The sequence below is a fragment of the Symphalangus syndactylus genome, chromosome 14 (genome assembly GCF_028878055.3).
Source record: "Symphalangus syndactylus isolate Jambi chromosome 14, NHGRI_mSymSyn1-v2.1_pri, whole genome shotgun sequence".
NCBI lineage: Eukaryota > Metazoa > Chordata > Mammalia > Primates > Hylobatidae > Symphalangus > Symphalangus syndactylus.
Genome location: NC_072436.2, coordinates 89840570 through 89856098, shown reverse-complemented (window position 1 = coordinate 89856098; position 15529 = coordinate 89840570). Strand labels below are relative to the sequence as shown.

Genomic DNA, 15529 nt, shown 5'->3' with positions numbered 1-15529 from the left:
CAGCTGTCTTTCTGGTGTACTCTCTCAGGGTGGGGAGGGATCTTAAAGGTAATAACTTTTAGCTTTGTAAAAAGTTCAGATGATTTTAGTGGCTAAGAATTTATATAGGTTATCATTTTCAAAGTCCAAATGTTGGTGAATGAGGATATTATAGAGGGGAAAAGTCTTGCCTATGTGCAATATATATGACTTTGATAACGAATAGTGAGCAGGTTCTGCAAGGAGATATGTTGGAAAATACTGAGCTCCCATGACTAAAATTAAGACAGGAAATAAATCAATCTCAGAATCTCTCAAAAGATGTTAAATGGGCAGTTTGCTGGTTTTGGGAAGTGAGAAGGGAGGCGGTAATTATTTTAATCCGTATTTTTGTGGCACAATGCCACGAACGTGTATGTATTGTGCTTAAAGTATAATCACTTGAATGAGATTATCATCTCATATATGCTTCCAGGAATAGCTCAGATAGAAACTGGTGCTGGGGTGAGGTAAGAAATGATGGGTTTACCTTCTCTTGTCAAACAAGCTTTATCATTTAGAGTAAGCACAAGGCCAGTTTAAACCAGCTTAACTTTTACATGTATGTATGTATTTATATTTTCATAGAACTACATATTTATTTCTCACATATTTAATTAGTGTCAAAGACAGAAGTGATCATAGAAAGGAGCCCTGGAATGAAACCCAGAAATCTTGAGTTGACATCCCAGATCTGCATGTACCTGGCTTCTGCCCTTCACCAAGTCAATAGCTTCAGGATTCTACAGCTACAAGATGAAAAGCTTAGACTTCCTCCAGGGCAACCTCCTTATTACATAAATGGGGGAGATAAGTAGGTTAGACTTATTCAAATGCAGAAAACTAGAAAATTGGCTGAGCTAGGACTCAGTCAACAGCCACTCTAACCTCCTTCTATATCATCTTCTACTATTGTAGAAAATAGAAAGTTAAAAGCCATCTTTCACCAATTCCGTTTATATTAGGATTCTTCACATGGCCTAGGTTTCATCAAACTCGTGAGGGGGGAGTAATCATTCCACAGCCCACATGAGTGGGTTCACACAGTAGTGGAATCCCTCTTTGTTATTATTTGATGCCATAGGTTTCACATAAGGAGAAAAATGAGTCAATGACCATTTTTACTTTTTTTTCAGTGGATCCCGGAGTTTAGAAAATGGCAAGAAGGCACTGGAATTAAATGATTAAGTTTGGGTCCAGGCACAGTGGCTCATACCTGTGATCCTAGCACTTTGGGAGGCTGAGCTGGGGGCCACCAGTGTGTAATCAATCCACATTATATTTAAGGAAGTGTGTTTATTATGTGTTGGCCTTCAGAAGTATTGCTCCAGTTGAGTCCAGGAGTTTGAGACCAGCCTGGGCAACAGGGCAAAACTCCATCTCAACAAAAAATAGAAAAATTAGCCAAGTGCAGTGGTATACACCTGTAGTCCCAGCTGCCATTGCACTCCAGACTGGGCAACAGAGTAAGACCATATTTGAAAACAAACAAACAACAAAAAAAAGATAATCTGCATAGAAATTAATCACAATTTCTTTAAATATGCAGGTTTTTAAAATTTTTTGATTAAAATTTTCCAAAGGAAATAGCTCCAAGTTTTAAATATTTGAAGGGGAAAACATTTTATTTTATTTATTTTATAGACAGGCACTCACTCTGTCCCCTAGGCTGGAGTGCAGTGGCATGATCACAGAGCATGGTAATCTGAAATTTCTGGGCTCAAGCCATCCTCCTGCCTCAGCTTCCTGAGTAGCTATGACTACAGGTGCACACTACCACACCCAGGTAATTTAAAAAAAAATTATCTGGAGATGGTTTTTGCTATGTTGCCCAGCTGGTCTGGAACTCTGGGCCTTAAGCAATCCTCCTGCCTCCACTTCCCAAAATGCTAGGATTACAAGAGTGAGCCATCACATCAGCCACATTTTCATTCAGACAATTTAATTTGGAACAATGTGAGCAATGCTTCTGAAGGCCAACACATAATAAACACTCTTCCTTAAATACAATGTGGATTGATTACACACTGGTAGGTATTTATATGTTGAAGTGCCATGATGAGTTCTGAATCTTTAGATAAGAAATAAAAAGGGAGGACCAAAGGAAGTGTACTCTCCAGAGAAGCCAAATTTAGTGTGGGAAATAGAAATAGGGTCAATGTCAACAGCAGCCAGATGACGAAAGCCCAATGGCTGTTTACACCAGAGTCTTTCCAGGTTTTCTGACAAGTTTTGTGCTACTTCACATCTTCCTTATTTAATCGCGGCCACTAACTACAATGCAGTACTAACATTTTAACTCAGCTATACAAACCCAAAACTTCAATAAGTTTATCAGAGACAATACTGATACGTTAAAAAAACTTACCCACAAAACACATGCATACGGAATATAGTAATATCACATATTTTGCAACTGTGTGCACAATTAAGACCTCCTGTACTAAGTAGAATGTCACTGCATATAGGGTATTGAAATATAGAAGGCATTTCTTGTGTGGCACCCAAGGAAAGTGTTTCACATTCAAACTGCCTTTTACATTAATGGAAGTGCAAAAATGATTTGCATTTGTATATTCACAAATCATATTATTTTAATATTTCAAAGATAACGGATCACACTCACCCCTTATGCTATTTGATTATATTAGGTTTTCAAAAAGGAACTTTGGGTGGACACAACATACAGAAATCCTATTAAGCATATGATTTCATGAAGGTACGCAGGTAGAGTGTTTAGAATATGTCACATATTTAAATGCTCCATTAAAAAACTATTAATGTTAGGATTAGAATATAAATCTATAGTAAAATGGTATTGATGACAGAAACATTTTAATCTCTTGTCAGTAAATTATTGATATTTCAAAGTATTTTATAAATTTTGGTACAATACATACATCCACCAGAATAATGTGAATCCTTTCGAATTGTTTTGCACATATAGTACAGTATAAACTTGATAAATATTTTTTAAAATATAGAAATGGATGAATGAGATTCAGTTAGCCCAATGTTAGACACAGTTGTTGAAATACATTAAGTATTCAACAAGTGGATACAAAAATATGTTTGAACTGCCAACTATAGCAAGGTCTGTGTGTAAAATTAAAACTAAAACTAAGATACTTCATATCTTGTTAAAGACTGGCTTAATTTTTGTAACATAGTATACTTCCAAGTGCTTTTGCCTGAAGAAGACTAAGCATTTCTCCAGCATGCCTGTCCATAACTAGTATTAATCCTCTAGGCAATTTGTTAACATGGTACCTAAGAGTTGACGAAGAAAGGCAGATACCACTTTAGCTAGATAATTCATTAATCCATGATATTTTATCGTTTTTTGCCCCACTGTAGTGACTCTCATTTATCCATTTATTTATTCAATAAATATTTCCTAAGTTCCTATTATGCACTGTACAAGGTGGATATTCCACAGTATGCTTAATAGGTATGGTCCCTCCTTTCTCCCAGCTTAGTTTAGAAAGGCAAATAATCAGGAATGAAGGTGTTTATATGGGGCTGAAAGATTAGGTAGGAGTAAAAGGGAAAAGGAGCAACACTTCTTGCACAATCTTCTATGTGACAAGCACAATTCCAGGTACTCCTCCATAGTTCCTCTTTTCAGGGAATTGTTGCCAACATGTGATGTCTCCCCCGGACACCCAGCTTTAAAATTTCTCTCTTTTGTACTCTGTCCCTTTATTTCTCAGACCAGCTGACACTTAGGGAAAATAGAAAAGAACCTACGTGAAATATCGGGGTTGAATTTTGCCTGATAGGGAATGACCTCTCCAGCCACCCAGTCATTCAGGTCAAACATTTTGGAGTCGTCTCTGACTCTTTTCTTCCATTTCCATCTACAGTAAAACCATCATTAAATCCTGCCAGCTTTGCATTCGAAGCCTGTGCTAACATTAACCAGTTTTCCCATTTCCTCCACTGCCACCCTAGTCCATCATCACATCTGGTAATACAAAGGTTCCTCTACTGCCTCTCTTATGCATCTGTAAGCTATTCTCTCTATGACGACTGAAACAGAATCATATTCCTATTTTTCAGATACTTTTCAAATATAAATGATTTTCTGTTGAATTTAGAATAAAATATGAAGTTCATGTTGTAGTCTGTCAAGTTCTATAAAATCTGGCCTTCAATTACGGTGCCCATCTATCTCTCAATCTCTGTTTTGCTCAGTGTGTTCAACTACTCCAGGCTCCCACTGGAGTTTTCAAGCACACCTCCACTTCAGGCCTGCTTCACTCACGTGGAGTATTCTCGCTCAGAGCTGCATGTTTCTTTGTTGTGTTTGCTCAAATGTCAGATTCTCAGAAGACTGAATGTGTTCACCCTTGCTGAAATAGTAACAACCCTTATCCATTCTCTATGTCCTTATCCTGCTTAAATTTTCTTTATAGAGCTTGCCATTTTCTGAATGTCAATTACATTATACATAATACTCCTATTGATTTATTATCTGCCTTCCCACCTGAACATATCCATACAAACAGCGCTTCCACTATACAAGGCTCTATCCTCAGCACCTATAACAGTACTAACCATGTAGCAAAATCCAAGAACACATTTTTTGAAATACTGGATTATTTCATTTGATTCATATATGAAATTGCTAATATTATTACTATTACCAAAAAACAGGTAAAAAATAATGAAACAATTTTTGGAAAGAGATAAAATAATTTAGGAAACAGGGCTCATGACTGAGGATTAGATGACTAGCAAAGGATTTAAAAAGTGAAGAAGTAGAAATAACAGAGACAGATGTTTTGATTTTTTTTAATTTCTCAATTTCTTTAATTTTAATATTACAAATGAAATATTTTGGGGAACAATGTACCTTAATTCTGTAAATTAAGATTTTATAATTAATAATCTGCTTTAATTTCCAATAAAAATTAAAACCTATACACAAAGATCATTTATAAAAGATGAGAAATGACACAGAAAATATAGAGTGAACACTACTTAACTACTCCTCCACTTTTCTGTTTCCATGTCAGACACATGCCTGGTTTCTGACCCTTGTTAGACCAGGAACAAATTATAATTTGAAAGTAGGGCATAAAGCCCTGGAGTTGAGACTTGTAAGGATGTAAGAGCTTACAACAAAAGAACATAGGAAAATGTGGTGAAGGCTAAAGACAATTAGAATGCCTTTCCCCATTTGGTGAATGAATCAATTTTTGTGTTTTGTTTTAGCATATCTTCAGGCCTGAATGGAATGCTTTGTGTAGTAAACAGAGTAAAGCTCAAATCGAGTTTACTGCCTCCATATGGTTCCAACCACATATGTACAATGGTAGATTCATTGGGGGCGTTTGTGGGGGGAGGACAAGTCATTTTCCTAGAAAAGGCAATTGTGCTTCTAGAACTTAAATGAGCAAGAGTTCAAATGCAAGCCAGAGCAAAAAATCATACTCAAAACATCATTTTGTTGGTGACTTTCCAAAACAGCAATTTGATAAAAGTGCATCTGCAAGTCTTTTATCTGCAAACTTAATTTCATTATTGCACTATACTGTACTTTAAAAAAAATCCACACATTTATTAAAATTGTAATGAATGAATCACTTAGGCTTTGATCTCCTACACCAGTTTTACTGAACTCCCCTAAAGGGAGATCAATTAAGCATACATGTTTCCACCTTTTAAAATAATACTCTCAGAGCATTTGAATTTCATTTTATGAAAATGTAGGCACAGTAAACATTATAAAAAATAAAATTCCCACCATTCACACTATTTTAAAAAATATCAGCAACTGTCTCATTTCATTCTTGATAGGAAAAATAAAATTTTCGTTTGATGATGGGGTTCAGGATATAATATCCCCAAATATGACAGTTTGGCATGCTGAAAACTGCAGAAGCAGGAAGGTCACTCTCATCCTCTTCTGCCTTTCACTCCTGAAGCACATCATAAAACATAGGAAAGATTTCCTGACCTTCTCCTGAAGCAGGTCATAAGATACTCAGGTGAAAGATACCCTCCCTATACTGGGAGGAAAGGAACATCCTTATCTCTGAAGAAGGGTCACACAGAAGAATCTAGACAAACACCCTGATAAGTTCCCCTAATTTATTACAATTAAATCATACCAAATTTGTCCATTCATACTTTTGTACAACTGTCCACTCTTCATCAAACCTAGCACAAAACACACAGGTTTAACTATTTTTTCAGGTCTTCGCTTCCTTACAAAGGCCTCCATGTCAAGTAAAACGTATATGAAATACCTCTGTATGCTTTTCCCTTGTTTATTAGCTATTTTATTATAGGAACTTCAACCATGAACCCAGAACGGGTGAGGGAAAGATATTTTTCCCCTCCTATAAACATATTTCCCAAGTGTTGTCCGACACAATACACTAAAAACTACTTTATGACACAATCAGAAGCACTAATAAAATGTTGTGTTTCTAGCAAAGTGCTCTCTTCATCAAATGACATGCTTTCCTAGAAAATAGAATCTTATTCAATATTGTGAGAGTTTTGATTTATTTGCTATAGTGTACCATTGCTTCTGTGTTCAAAAACACAAAAAGATTCATATGATAATGAATTTGTTAAAATGACTTTCCATAAGAAACACACGTTTATTTTCCAGTGCATATAAAGAGCTTAGTTATGAGTCTCAAAGTCTCCTCTATGTACCTAGGAAGGAAGTTCCCCCGTCAGGACAGGCAAGATAAAAAATTATCTGTAAATATAACCGAATGAAAACAAAAGGAGACACATAATCAGAAATATTACATCATACATGCAAGATGACAAAATACAATTTTTGATGTGTTATTTTCTTTGCTACTTAAAAATGGAATGATGGAAATTGTATGGTGGCTGTGTTCTTGTCCTGGCTATGAAACTAATAGGGTGACTTTTTCAAACTGTCTTCTTTCTCTGTTCATCTCTAATAAGGAGTGGCTCCAGTAGATACTCTTTAAGATTTCTTCTAACTCTAAAATTCTATGGATTAAGTGATTTAAACATTTTCAAAGATATTTTCATTTCTTCATATATTCTTCCTGAGCTTATGACAAATTAATTCTATGTTCAAGCATTTATGGACAGACTCTTCCAACTGAAAGAACTGGTGAATTTAATGATTTTAAAAAGAAAAAGGAGGAGAAATAGGAGGAAACACTTTACCTATTACTATCCAGGAATATCCTAAAATTCTACTCATTTGAGCATCTTCTATGCAGCCCTCATAAGGTAACAGAAACAAATAAGCATAGAGAGTCTTGGAGGAACTATGGATTCCTAAATAATAATGATTTATCAAAGTAAAATTATTGGTATCAACCAGTGGACCAGTTTGGGGCACCAATAAAGTAATGAGAGATTTCTAACTGAAATACATTCACTTATTTACCCTGTAGCATCATAAAAACGAACATAAGAAATATACAACATTGAGAGCATTGTTTCAAGTCATTTTCACATATGATTCTAATTACTAAATATTCCAGGATGAGAAGAAATGACTAGAGATAAATTATGGTGCCTATTAAACCTTTTATTGAAACCTCCTTTCCAAAAATTAATATCACATTTAATCATCAAAATATCCTATCTTAAAATTTGATTTATTTAGTTGTAGTCTACTTCCACATGGAATTTGGAGTAACTGTGTAAGACATGAAAGAAATTCTAATTGAAAAAAGGCAGACTGGGCAAAAGATAATCAGAAAAACTAGATGCATTGCATATATGTAGCTTATCTGCCTCTGACTCCTGGTACATGTGACAATATGTCCTGCTTGTACACACAATAGTAACATATTTCTATCACAAGGAAGGACAAAGAAGGAAGCAAAGGAGAGGGGGAGGGATGAAAAGTTGACTAACTGCATTTTAAACTGTTACCAAACAAGAAGTGAGTTACAGAAATGAATCACCACTACTCTGAAGTTTCAGCTTGTGAATAAAGTTGCCGTGGCTGATATTTATTCTTTTCTACTTACCATTTCAACTTTCATCTTTTTAGCAAATTAAGGCTCTTTTTTCACAGACCTGCAGAAAACCAATTTTAGTAATCTCTTTCCTCCTAGAATGCCTTCACTCTTTATCCTGGATGTACCCTCACTTCCTGTTTTTTTGGTTGTTGTTGTTGTTGTTTGTTTGTGTGGTGGTGGAAAAATAAAAATTAAAAATTAAAAAAAAAAAAACTTCCGAGAAACTGAGCCATATATCCAGGTTTCCAGAGTTGAACTAACAACCCCAAGTTTGGGGTCTAGCCAACCCTTTCACAGATACTGGACAGATACTAAGCAAACTACTGCTCACACACCTGCCATGAATAAAATTTTAAATTCATGACAAAGGGCAACCTGAATAAACAGATTCTGGGTGAGAAAATAAAGAAAATGTGCAGAGCCTAAAATAGTTATAGCAGCCAATACATGAAGTATTTGCTTTTAGTAAGTGCCATTTCTGTTTTCGGTTACTTCTCATTCCCTTATTTCTCCCTTTTGACAGTATTTTGTTTGGATAAGTCATCAGCCTAGTTGAAATTTTATTACACAGAAAATTGAATAATTTAAAAGTTATGACCATTTTAGAAAACTAGGCTTTATGAAAGTAACTTTAAAGTACATGGTTTTATAAATAAACATTTGCGGGAGGCTGAGACAGGAGAATCACTTGAACCTGGGAGGCAGAGGATGCAGTGAGCCGAGACCCTGTCACTGCAGTACCACCTGGGCGACACACGGAGACTCCGTCTCAAAAATAAATAAATAAATAAACAAACAAACATTTGCTCAAAAGGGACCTGGGGGTATGATTCTGGTATTTTTCCTCTCACCTATAAATGTTATGCAAATGTATTATTTTTCAAGGAGGGGAATGCCCATTACTGGGAGACCACTTCTCCATCTAGAGGAGCATTTTCTTGTACCAAGGTTACTGCTAAGTTTGAAATAGAAAGAAAACTGTGCTTAGTAAGCACTGAAATAGATCAAAGGAATGAAAAAAGTCCTAAGAAATATTAATTTTAGACTATAGTAAAACTTAATGAATGAACCCCATAAGATGGAACATACTGGATAGTCACTATAATATGCATGCCTATTTCTACATACATATGTACTACATATAGATACACACCTGTATCTAGCTATTTTTTAAAATAGTCCAATTTTTCTTGTGATTTTTTTGTCTCTGCAACTCTTGATTTCCTCTGATTACTCTTTTAACTGGATCTATAACCTACATCTTTCTCTGGATATTCCTCTAGTAACTCTCCCTCTTTTATTCCTCATCTTCTTTACTCCAAGTTGACAATTAGTTTACCTTTACCCTGATTACTGAGTTATAATGCCTATTCTTACTTCCCAAGAAAAAAATCTACACATTTTTAATCTCATTTTTGAATTGACATATAATAATTGTAAATACTTGGGAGATATATACTGATGTTTCTATATGTATTATGTACAATGATGAGCTCAATGTAATCAGCATATCCATCAGTTCAAACCTTATTATTTCCTTGTGCTGGGAACATTCAGTATTACACACAGAAAAGCTATCCTTCAAAAATGAAAAAGAAATAAAATATTTAACAGATAAGCAAGAAATAACGGGATTCATCACCACAAGAATGGCCTTGCAAGAAATGTTTAAGAAAGTCTCACATATGGAAGTGAAAAGACAATAACTACCAACATGAAAACATGCAAAACTATAAAACTCACTGGTAGAGTCAATACACAAAGGAGAAAGAAAAAGGAATAAAATCTTATCACTATAGAGAATCACCCAGTTGCAAAAATAAACCGTAAGAGAGGAAGTAAAGAACAAAGGAAATACAAAATAACCATAAAACAATCAGTAAAATGACAGGAATAAATCTCCACCTATCAGTAGTAACCTTAAATCTAAATGGATTTAATTCCTCCTTGAAAAGATACAGACTGGCTGACTGGATTAAAACAAAAAAGACCCAAATATATGCTGCCTACAAGAAACTCATCTTATCTGTAAATACACACATAGCCTGAAAGTGAAGAGAAGACAAAAGATATTTCAGGCAAATAAAAAACAAAAGCAAGCAGGGACAGTCATACTTACATCAGACAAAACAGACTTTAGGTCAAAAGCTGTAAAAAGAGACAAATCTACATTTTTTCTTGGATTTCTCGGTACGATAGACGCTAGCAATCTTCAAAAGGTGTATAAATCTATTGCCAGTCATTGACATTTCTTATAAGAACCTGTGTCATTGTCTCATGTGGGTCCACAGCTATTTATTTCCAATTTCCCTTCCATTTAAGAACTACCATTTTAGCAACTATAGCCTTATAATAACCTTGTGTTACTCTCTCTTTTTCTAACTATACCACATACTCAAAAGGTAAGCTCCTTGCCCCTTAACATAGTTACAAGGTTTACAAAGCTTAGTTTCCAGCCCGTTTAACCACTTTTCACCATCTTGCCTCTGTGCACTACAAATTCTAAGTTATTTGTAGTTCTTCAAATGAGTAAGTGTCTTTTTGCATGCTCTACCCTCTTTTCCCTATGTTCCCTTAGCTCTAACCCCTATTCATATTCAAGTTTCGCCTTAGCTGTCTTATCCTCTAGGAAGCCTCCTCTACCTTCCAAATCTGAGTTGCTTGTGCCCTGTCATTACTGTTCATCACTCTGCATTGTGGCTGACGTTCTAAATGTCTATATTCACCTATAAACTATGAACACCAATACAGGAGTGACCTGCCTATCTGATGACAAACATAACCCCAGTGCCTAAGCTCAATGACTTTACGTATTACTTAAAAGTCATAAATGTTAAACATTTTTCTCTAGTGCATCAATTACAACTTTAGATATGATACTGAGCTATAACTCTTGGTCTCTTTTTATTTCGAAATTCTATTTTGTAACAAATTACTTTGTTTCAATATGCAATTGGACATATTTTTCAGATAATTATCAGAAGATTAATGAGCATTTTCTGAACTATTTCTGAAATACAGAAAGGGTATTCAAAAAAATTATTGTCTGAAGAAAAATTGATACAATACTTATTTGGAAGTCCTGAAATCTAAGAGGGTTAAAAATATGTGTGCCCTATGACAATTTCTGAATTATTTACAGAATTTTGGTGATACAATATGGAAACTATTTACATACTTTCCTTATGAGTTACTTATGAAAACAATGTTAACATAAGTTACCTGGAAGTGTTAGGGGTTTAGGAAAATAGTGCATAGTAAGTACATAACCATTACACACATCAAAACGTACTTTTACCTTTTGTGTGTGTGTGTTTTATATATTATTTTTCTATTTTTAAATGAAGCAGATTAGAGAAATTATTGATTGGATAGTTTTTGATAAAGGATAAAAGAGTCAGATTGGTTAAATAAACATTTTCATGGGATGTACTTTTACATGAATGTTTCTTTCTTAAACTGAGTAAATCCTGAGATAAACTATTATCACCAAAGATATTTAGCTAAAATGTGGACAAATACATAGAGTAACAGTCTGTAGACAACAGCAAATAATTATCTGGAATATTCCCTTCATTTCAAAAGTTTTCATCTTAGGTATATTGTTTGAATATTTTATTATCAAAAAATAAGCCAAAATATGATGAAAAAGTCATAAAGTTATAAAATCCTAAGAAAGGAAATAACAGTGGGCCAGGCGCGGTGGCTCACGCTTGTAATCCCAGCACTTTGGGAGGCCAAGGCGGGCGGATCACGAGGTCAGGAGATCGAGACCACGGTGAAACCCCGTCTCTACTAAAAATACAAAAAAATTAGCCAGGCTTGGTGGTGGGCGCCTGTAGTCCCAGCTACTCTCAGAGAGGCTGAGGCAGGAGAATGGCGTGAACCCGGGAGGCGGAGCTTGCAGTGAGCCGAGATTGTGCCACCATTGCACTCCAGCCTGGGCGACAGAGCAAGACTCCTCTCAAAAAAAAAAAAAAAAAAAGAAAGGAAATAACAGTGGAATGAAAAATTAATCTTGCACAGAGTAGAAGGAAAATAAATAAATGAGAAGCACACAAATAATCAAATAAAGAAAACAGCAGAAAACAATAAACCTGTTTTGTATGCTGAGATTTGCCTACAGTCTTCCTATAAAATATCTGGAAACTATATCTAGAGGTTGCTCTTTGTTGCTGGCAATGTATCATTTGATTGGGAAATACATTCACACATAAATAAAAGAGATCAGTTATAAAGAAAAATACAAAAGTCAAATCAATTAAAACCAAGCAGTGCTCCAAATCAAACAAAGAAGAGAGTCAGAGAGTAGCTCAAATGCTATTATACTATCTAAAAAGAAGGGGTTTATTTTTGATCCTTTGTGTATATGACTCCATAGAACCTGCCTGAGCTATTCTGAAGCTGTCAGTGGGGATGGTGAAGGTAGATGGGAAAACACGACATGTAGAGACAAAGCCTGGGTTCAAATTTTCTCCTTACTATTTAGATTTTTCCAGGAATTCGTTTTCCTAAATACAAAATGAAAATAATTAAATGTGGTTTGTGTTTTTGAGAATTAAGTGAGATAATAATCACAAAGTTGATCACTGCAGGGTATGGCATACATTTAGTACCTATCAATTCCTTTCCCCTCTTTCCCATTACTATCTATACAGGGCATCTTGAAAATGTATTTATTAATTTTATTTCTTATATCATTTTAATTGTGCATAAAATATACTCAGATACTAAAAGCATCAATATAATAATTTCCTAACTTACAACATTTTAGCTGTTTATAAATATATATAAATATAAATTTATAATTTATAAATTAATAGCCACAAATGTTTTGTTGGAATATTTTTATAAAACTTGTACTCATATACTTCTATTTTTTATAGACTGGTTTTAATTTTGTGATAATATTAAGGTTATCTGCTAGGACAAATCACATTTTTGTTTTAGTTTTAGGCAATTTTTTCTTAAGCTGGAAAAATCTGAGACATACAGTAAATGAAACCAAAATCTGAGCTGTAGAGTCAATGAAAACAAAGCATAGCTAATTTGTGGAAAGGCAAAAATTAGAACCCAGCAATGTACTATTCTACTAAATATCTTTAGTTTCCACATAAATCATAAGTTGGCATATGACATGGATAGTCTGAATAAACTCTTGTTACTTAACTCCAATATTGCCCTAATTTCAAGGAGCTGATCCAGAAGAAGATCTGAGTTGGGAGTTAAGACCAATGGCAAGATTTAAGCCTTTCATCTCCATGCTTTTTGCATTTTTCTATAGAAATTCAGTTGTGAAGCACCTGGAGTTTATGTGTAGTTGGCTCACACCAGCTACATTTTTGAAGAAGGGGTAAAATAAGCATTTTGGGTTAGACAGGAAAAATTTTATGCAACAAATGCATATTTGGAAACTGCAAAATGAGCATATAAATCAATTTATATGCATCGATGAATGAATATAGATGGGCTATTTTCAAAGTATAGCCATTGTAGTGTAGCATAATATACCAGGACAAAAGGAATGGGAAGGAGGCGAATTGCTCAGCTTAGTCATCCATTCGCAATGGAAAATTGCATTGTCAGGTTCCATTACGCCTGCACAAATTTAGACAAATTAAAGAGTCTACTAAGTAATTATTGATAACATACATGTGTATGAAGTAGAGCAGGAAAGTTGTCAGTCATTTGGAACTTCTCAGATGTTTCTAGGATTTTCATTAGCGAAAGGAGGCATTGAAAGAATGATAATATACCTCACTGTGAAACCAATTTGAGACACAACACTGGCCTATTCAGCCATATCTCTTCTATGGTAACGGAGATGGATAACAACCAGAAAAAGTGTAAATAAAACATTAACACAAATCGCTCTGCTGAGGAGAAACATCACATCTGGTTCTGGACCTTGCATCTTGTTAGGACCCCTTCATTCATTACTTCATTACCAGGAGAATTATTCAATCTGAGACAGGTGACCAAGTAAAAAAAAAAAAATCCTTAGAATTATATAAACTTTAAATCCTATCATTTTCTCTTTTACAGTGTGTGTTCAGAAAATATTCTGCAAGGTTAGTGTGGTATTCTGTTCTGACAATATAAACATTCTACTATGTTTAAGACAGAATGTTCAACCTAGGATAATATAAATCCCTGGAAAGTCATATAATGGGTCTCATCTTCTGAAATGGACTATTGGTTTGACATTTCAAACATCTCATAGATAATCCCTCAAGATGGAAAGTCACCAACTTCCTTTGATAATCTGCTCTTGTACTTATAAATATTTATCCTTCAACAGTTTAAATATGTTTTTTTCTTTACCTTCTTCACTGAAAACAGTGAAACACCTGGTCTTTACAGGTTATGTGCTTTTTTTATACATAAATAAGTATATAAACAATTCTATTTTGCGTATATGTGTAAGTATTTGACATTTATTTATACTCGCTAAACATATTTTTAACAAACTTTCATACCAGTTCACAAAAGCACACCTCATTCATGTTATATTGTGAGTCATCATACATAGCTCTACCATAACTTATTTAATCAAATCCATGTTAATTAACATTTGGATTTGACTCCATTTACTTGTTTTCACTATTACAGACAATATGCAATGAGTACCAGTGCTAATATATTTGTGAGGCTTGTTCAGGTATTTCTGTTCAAAACCAAAGTTCCTAGAGGTGAAACTGTGTTAAAGGATATACACATTCACATTTTCATAGTTACAGTTAAATTGCCTCTCAAAAGAACTATAATAATACACACTCCATCCAAAGATGCACAAGAGCATAAGAGTGTCTACGTTGCCACCCAGTTTTTGGCTAAAACTGGGTATGATGGTCTTTTTTGTGCTTCTTTTTTTTTTTGGTCTTGCTTTGCCACCCAGGCTAGAGGGCAGTGACACAATCACAGTTCACTGCAACCTCTAACTCCCAGCCTCAAGCAATCTACCTCAGCCTCACAAACAGCAGGAACTACAGGTGTATGTCACCACATCTGGCTATATTTTTAAAAATGATTTTGCATCTCACTATTTGCCTGCGCTGGTCTCAAACTCCTGGCCTCAAACAATTCTCCCACTTCAGCCTCCCAAAGTGCTGAGATTACAGGAATGAGCCACCCTGCCCAGCCTGATGGTGCTTTTTAATATTTTCAACCAGCTAAACAATAAATCACATACTTCATTTTAATTCATATGTCTTTACTTATTACTGAGGTCAAGCTTCTTTCTATGCATTTACTGGCTATTTGATATTCTCTTTTAAGAAATTGCCTATTTGTTTTGTTTGACCATTACCAACAATATTCTCTTCTTAGTATCTTGCAGTGAGACCCAGTAACGTTTATTGAGCTCCTACAGTGGGCCAGACTCTGGTAGTTCCTACTTATATAAAAGGTGTAAGTGCTCCCCTGGGGACTTAGAATCAAGTGAAGAAATCAGATGGGACAATAAATTACTATAATAAAATGTGTTCAGCATAAGAATAAGGGTCTACACAAAGCCAGCACTGTCCCTGTTG

At 34.8% G+C, this 15529-nt stretch overlaps 1 protein-coding gene across 26 annotated transcripts in view; it reads right to left on the bottom strand.

The window, feature by feature from the left end:
• Window positions 1–15529, bottom strand: part of NRXN1 (neurexin 1) — a 1136968-nt gene that overhangs the window by 1100482 nt on the left and 20957 nt on the right. Inside the window, exon 2 of one of the 26 annotated variants that reach the window (XM_063616872.1) lies at window positions 1028–6739. The exons of the other annotated variants lie outside the window; for them this stretch is intronic. Within the exon in view, the coding sequence (XP_063472942.1) occupies window positions 6714–6739 (26 nt within the window). The 3' untranslated portion in view covers window positions 1028–6713. Of the gene's footprint in view, window positions 1–1027; window positions 6740–15529 lie in introns of those variants that run through there. 26 annotated transcript variants of the gene reach the window in all.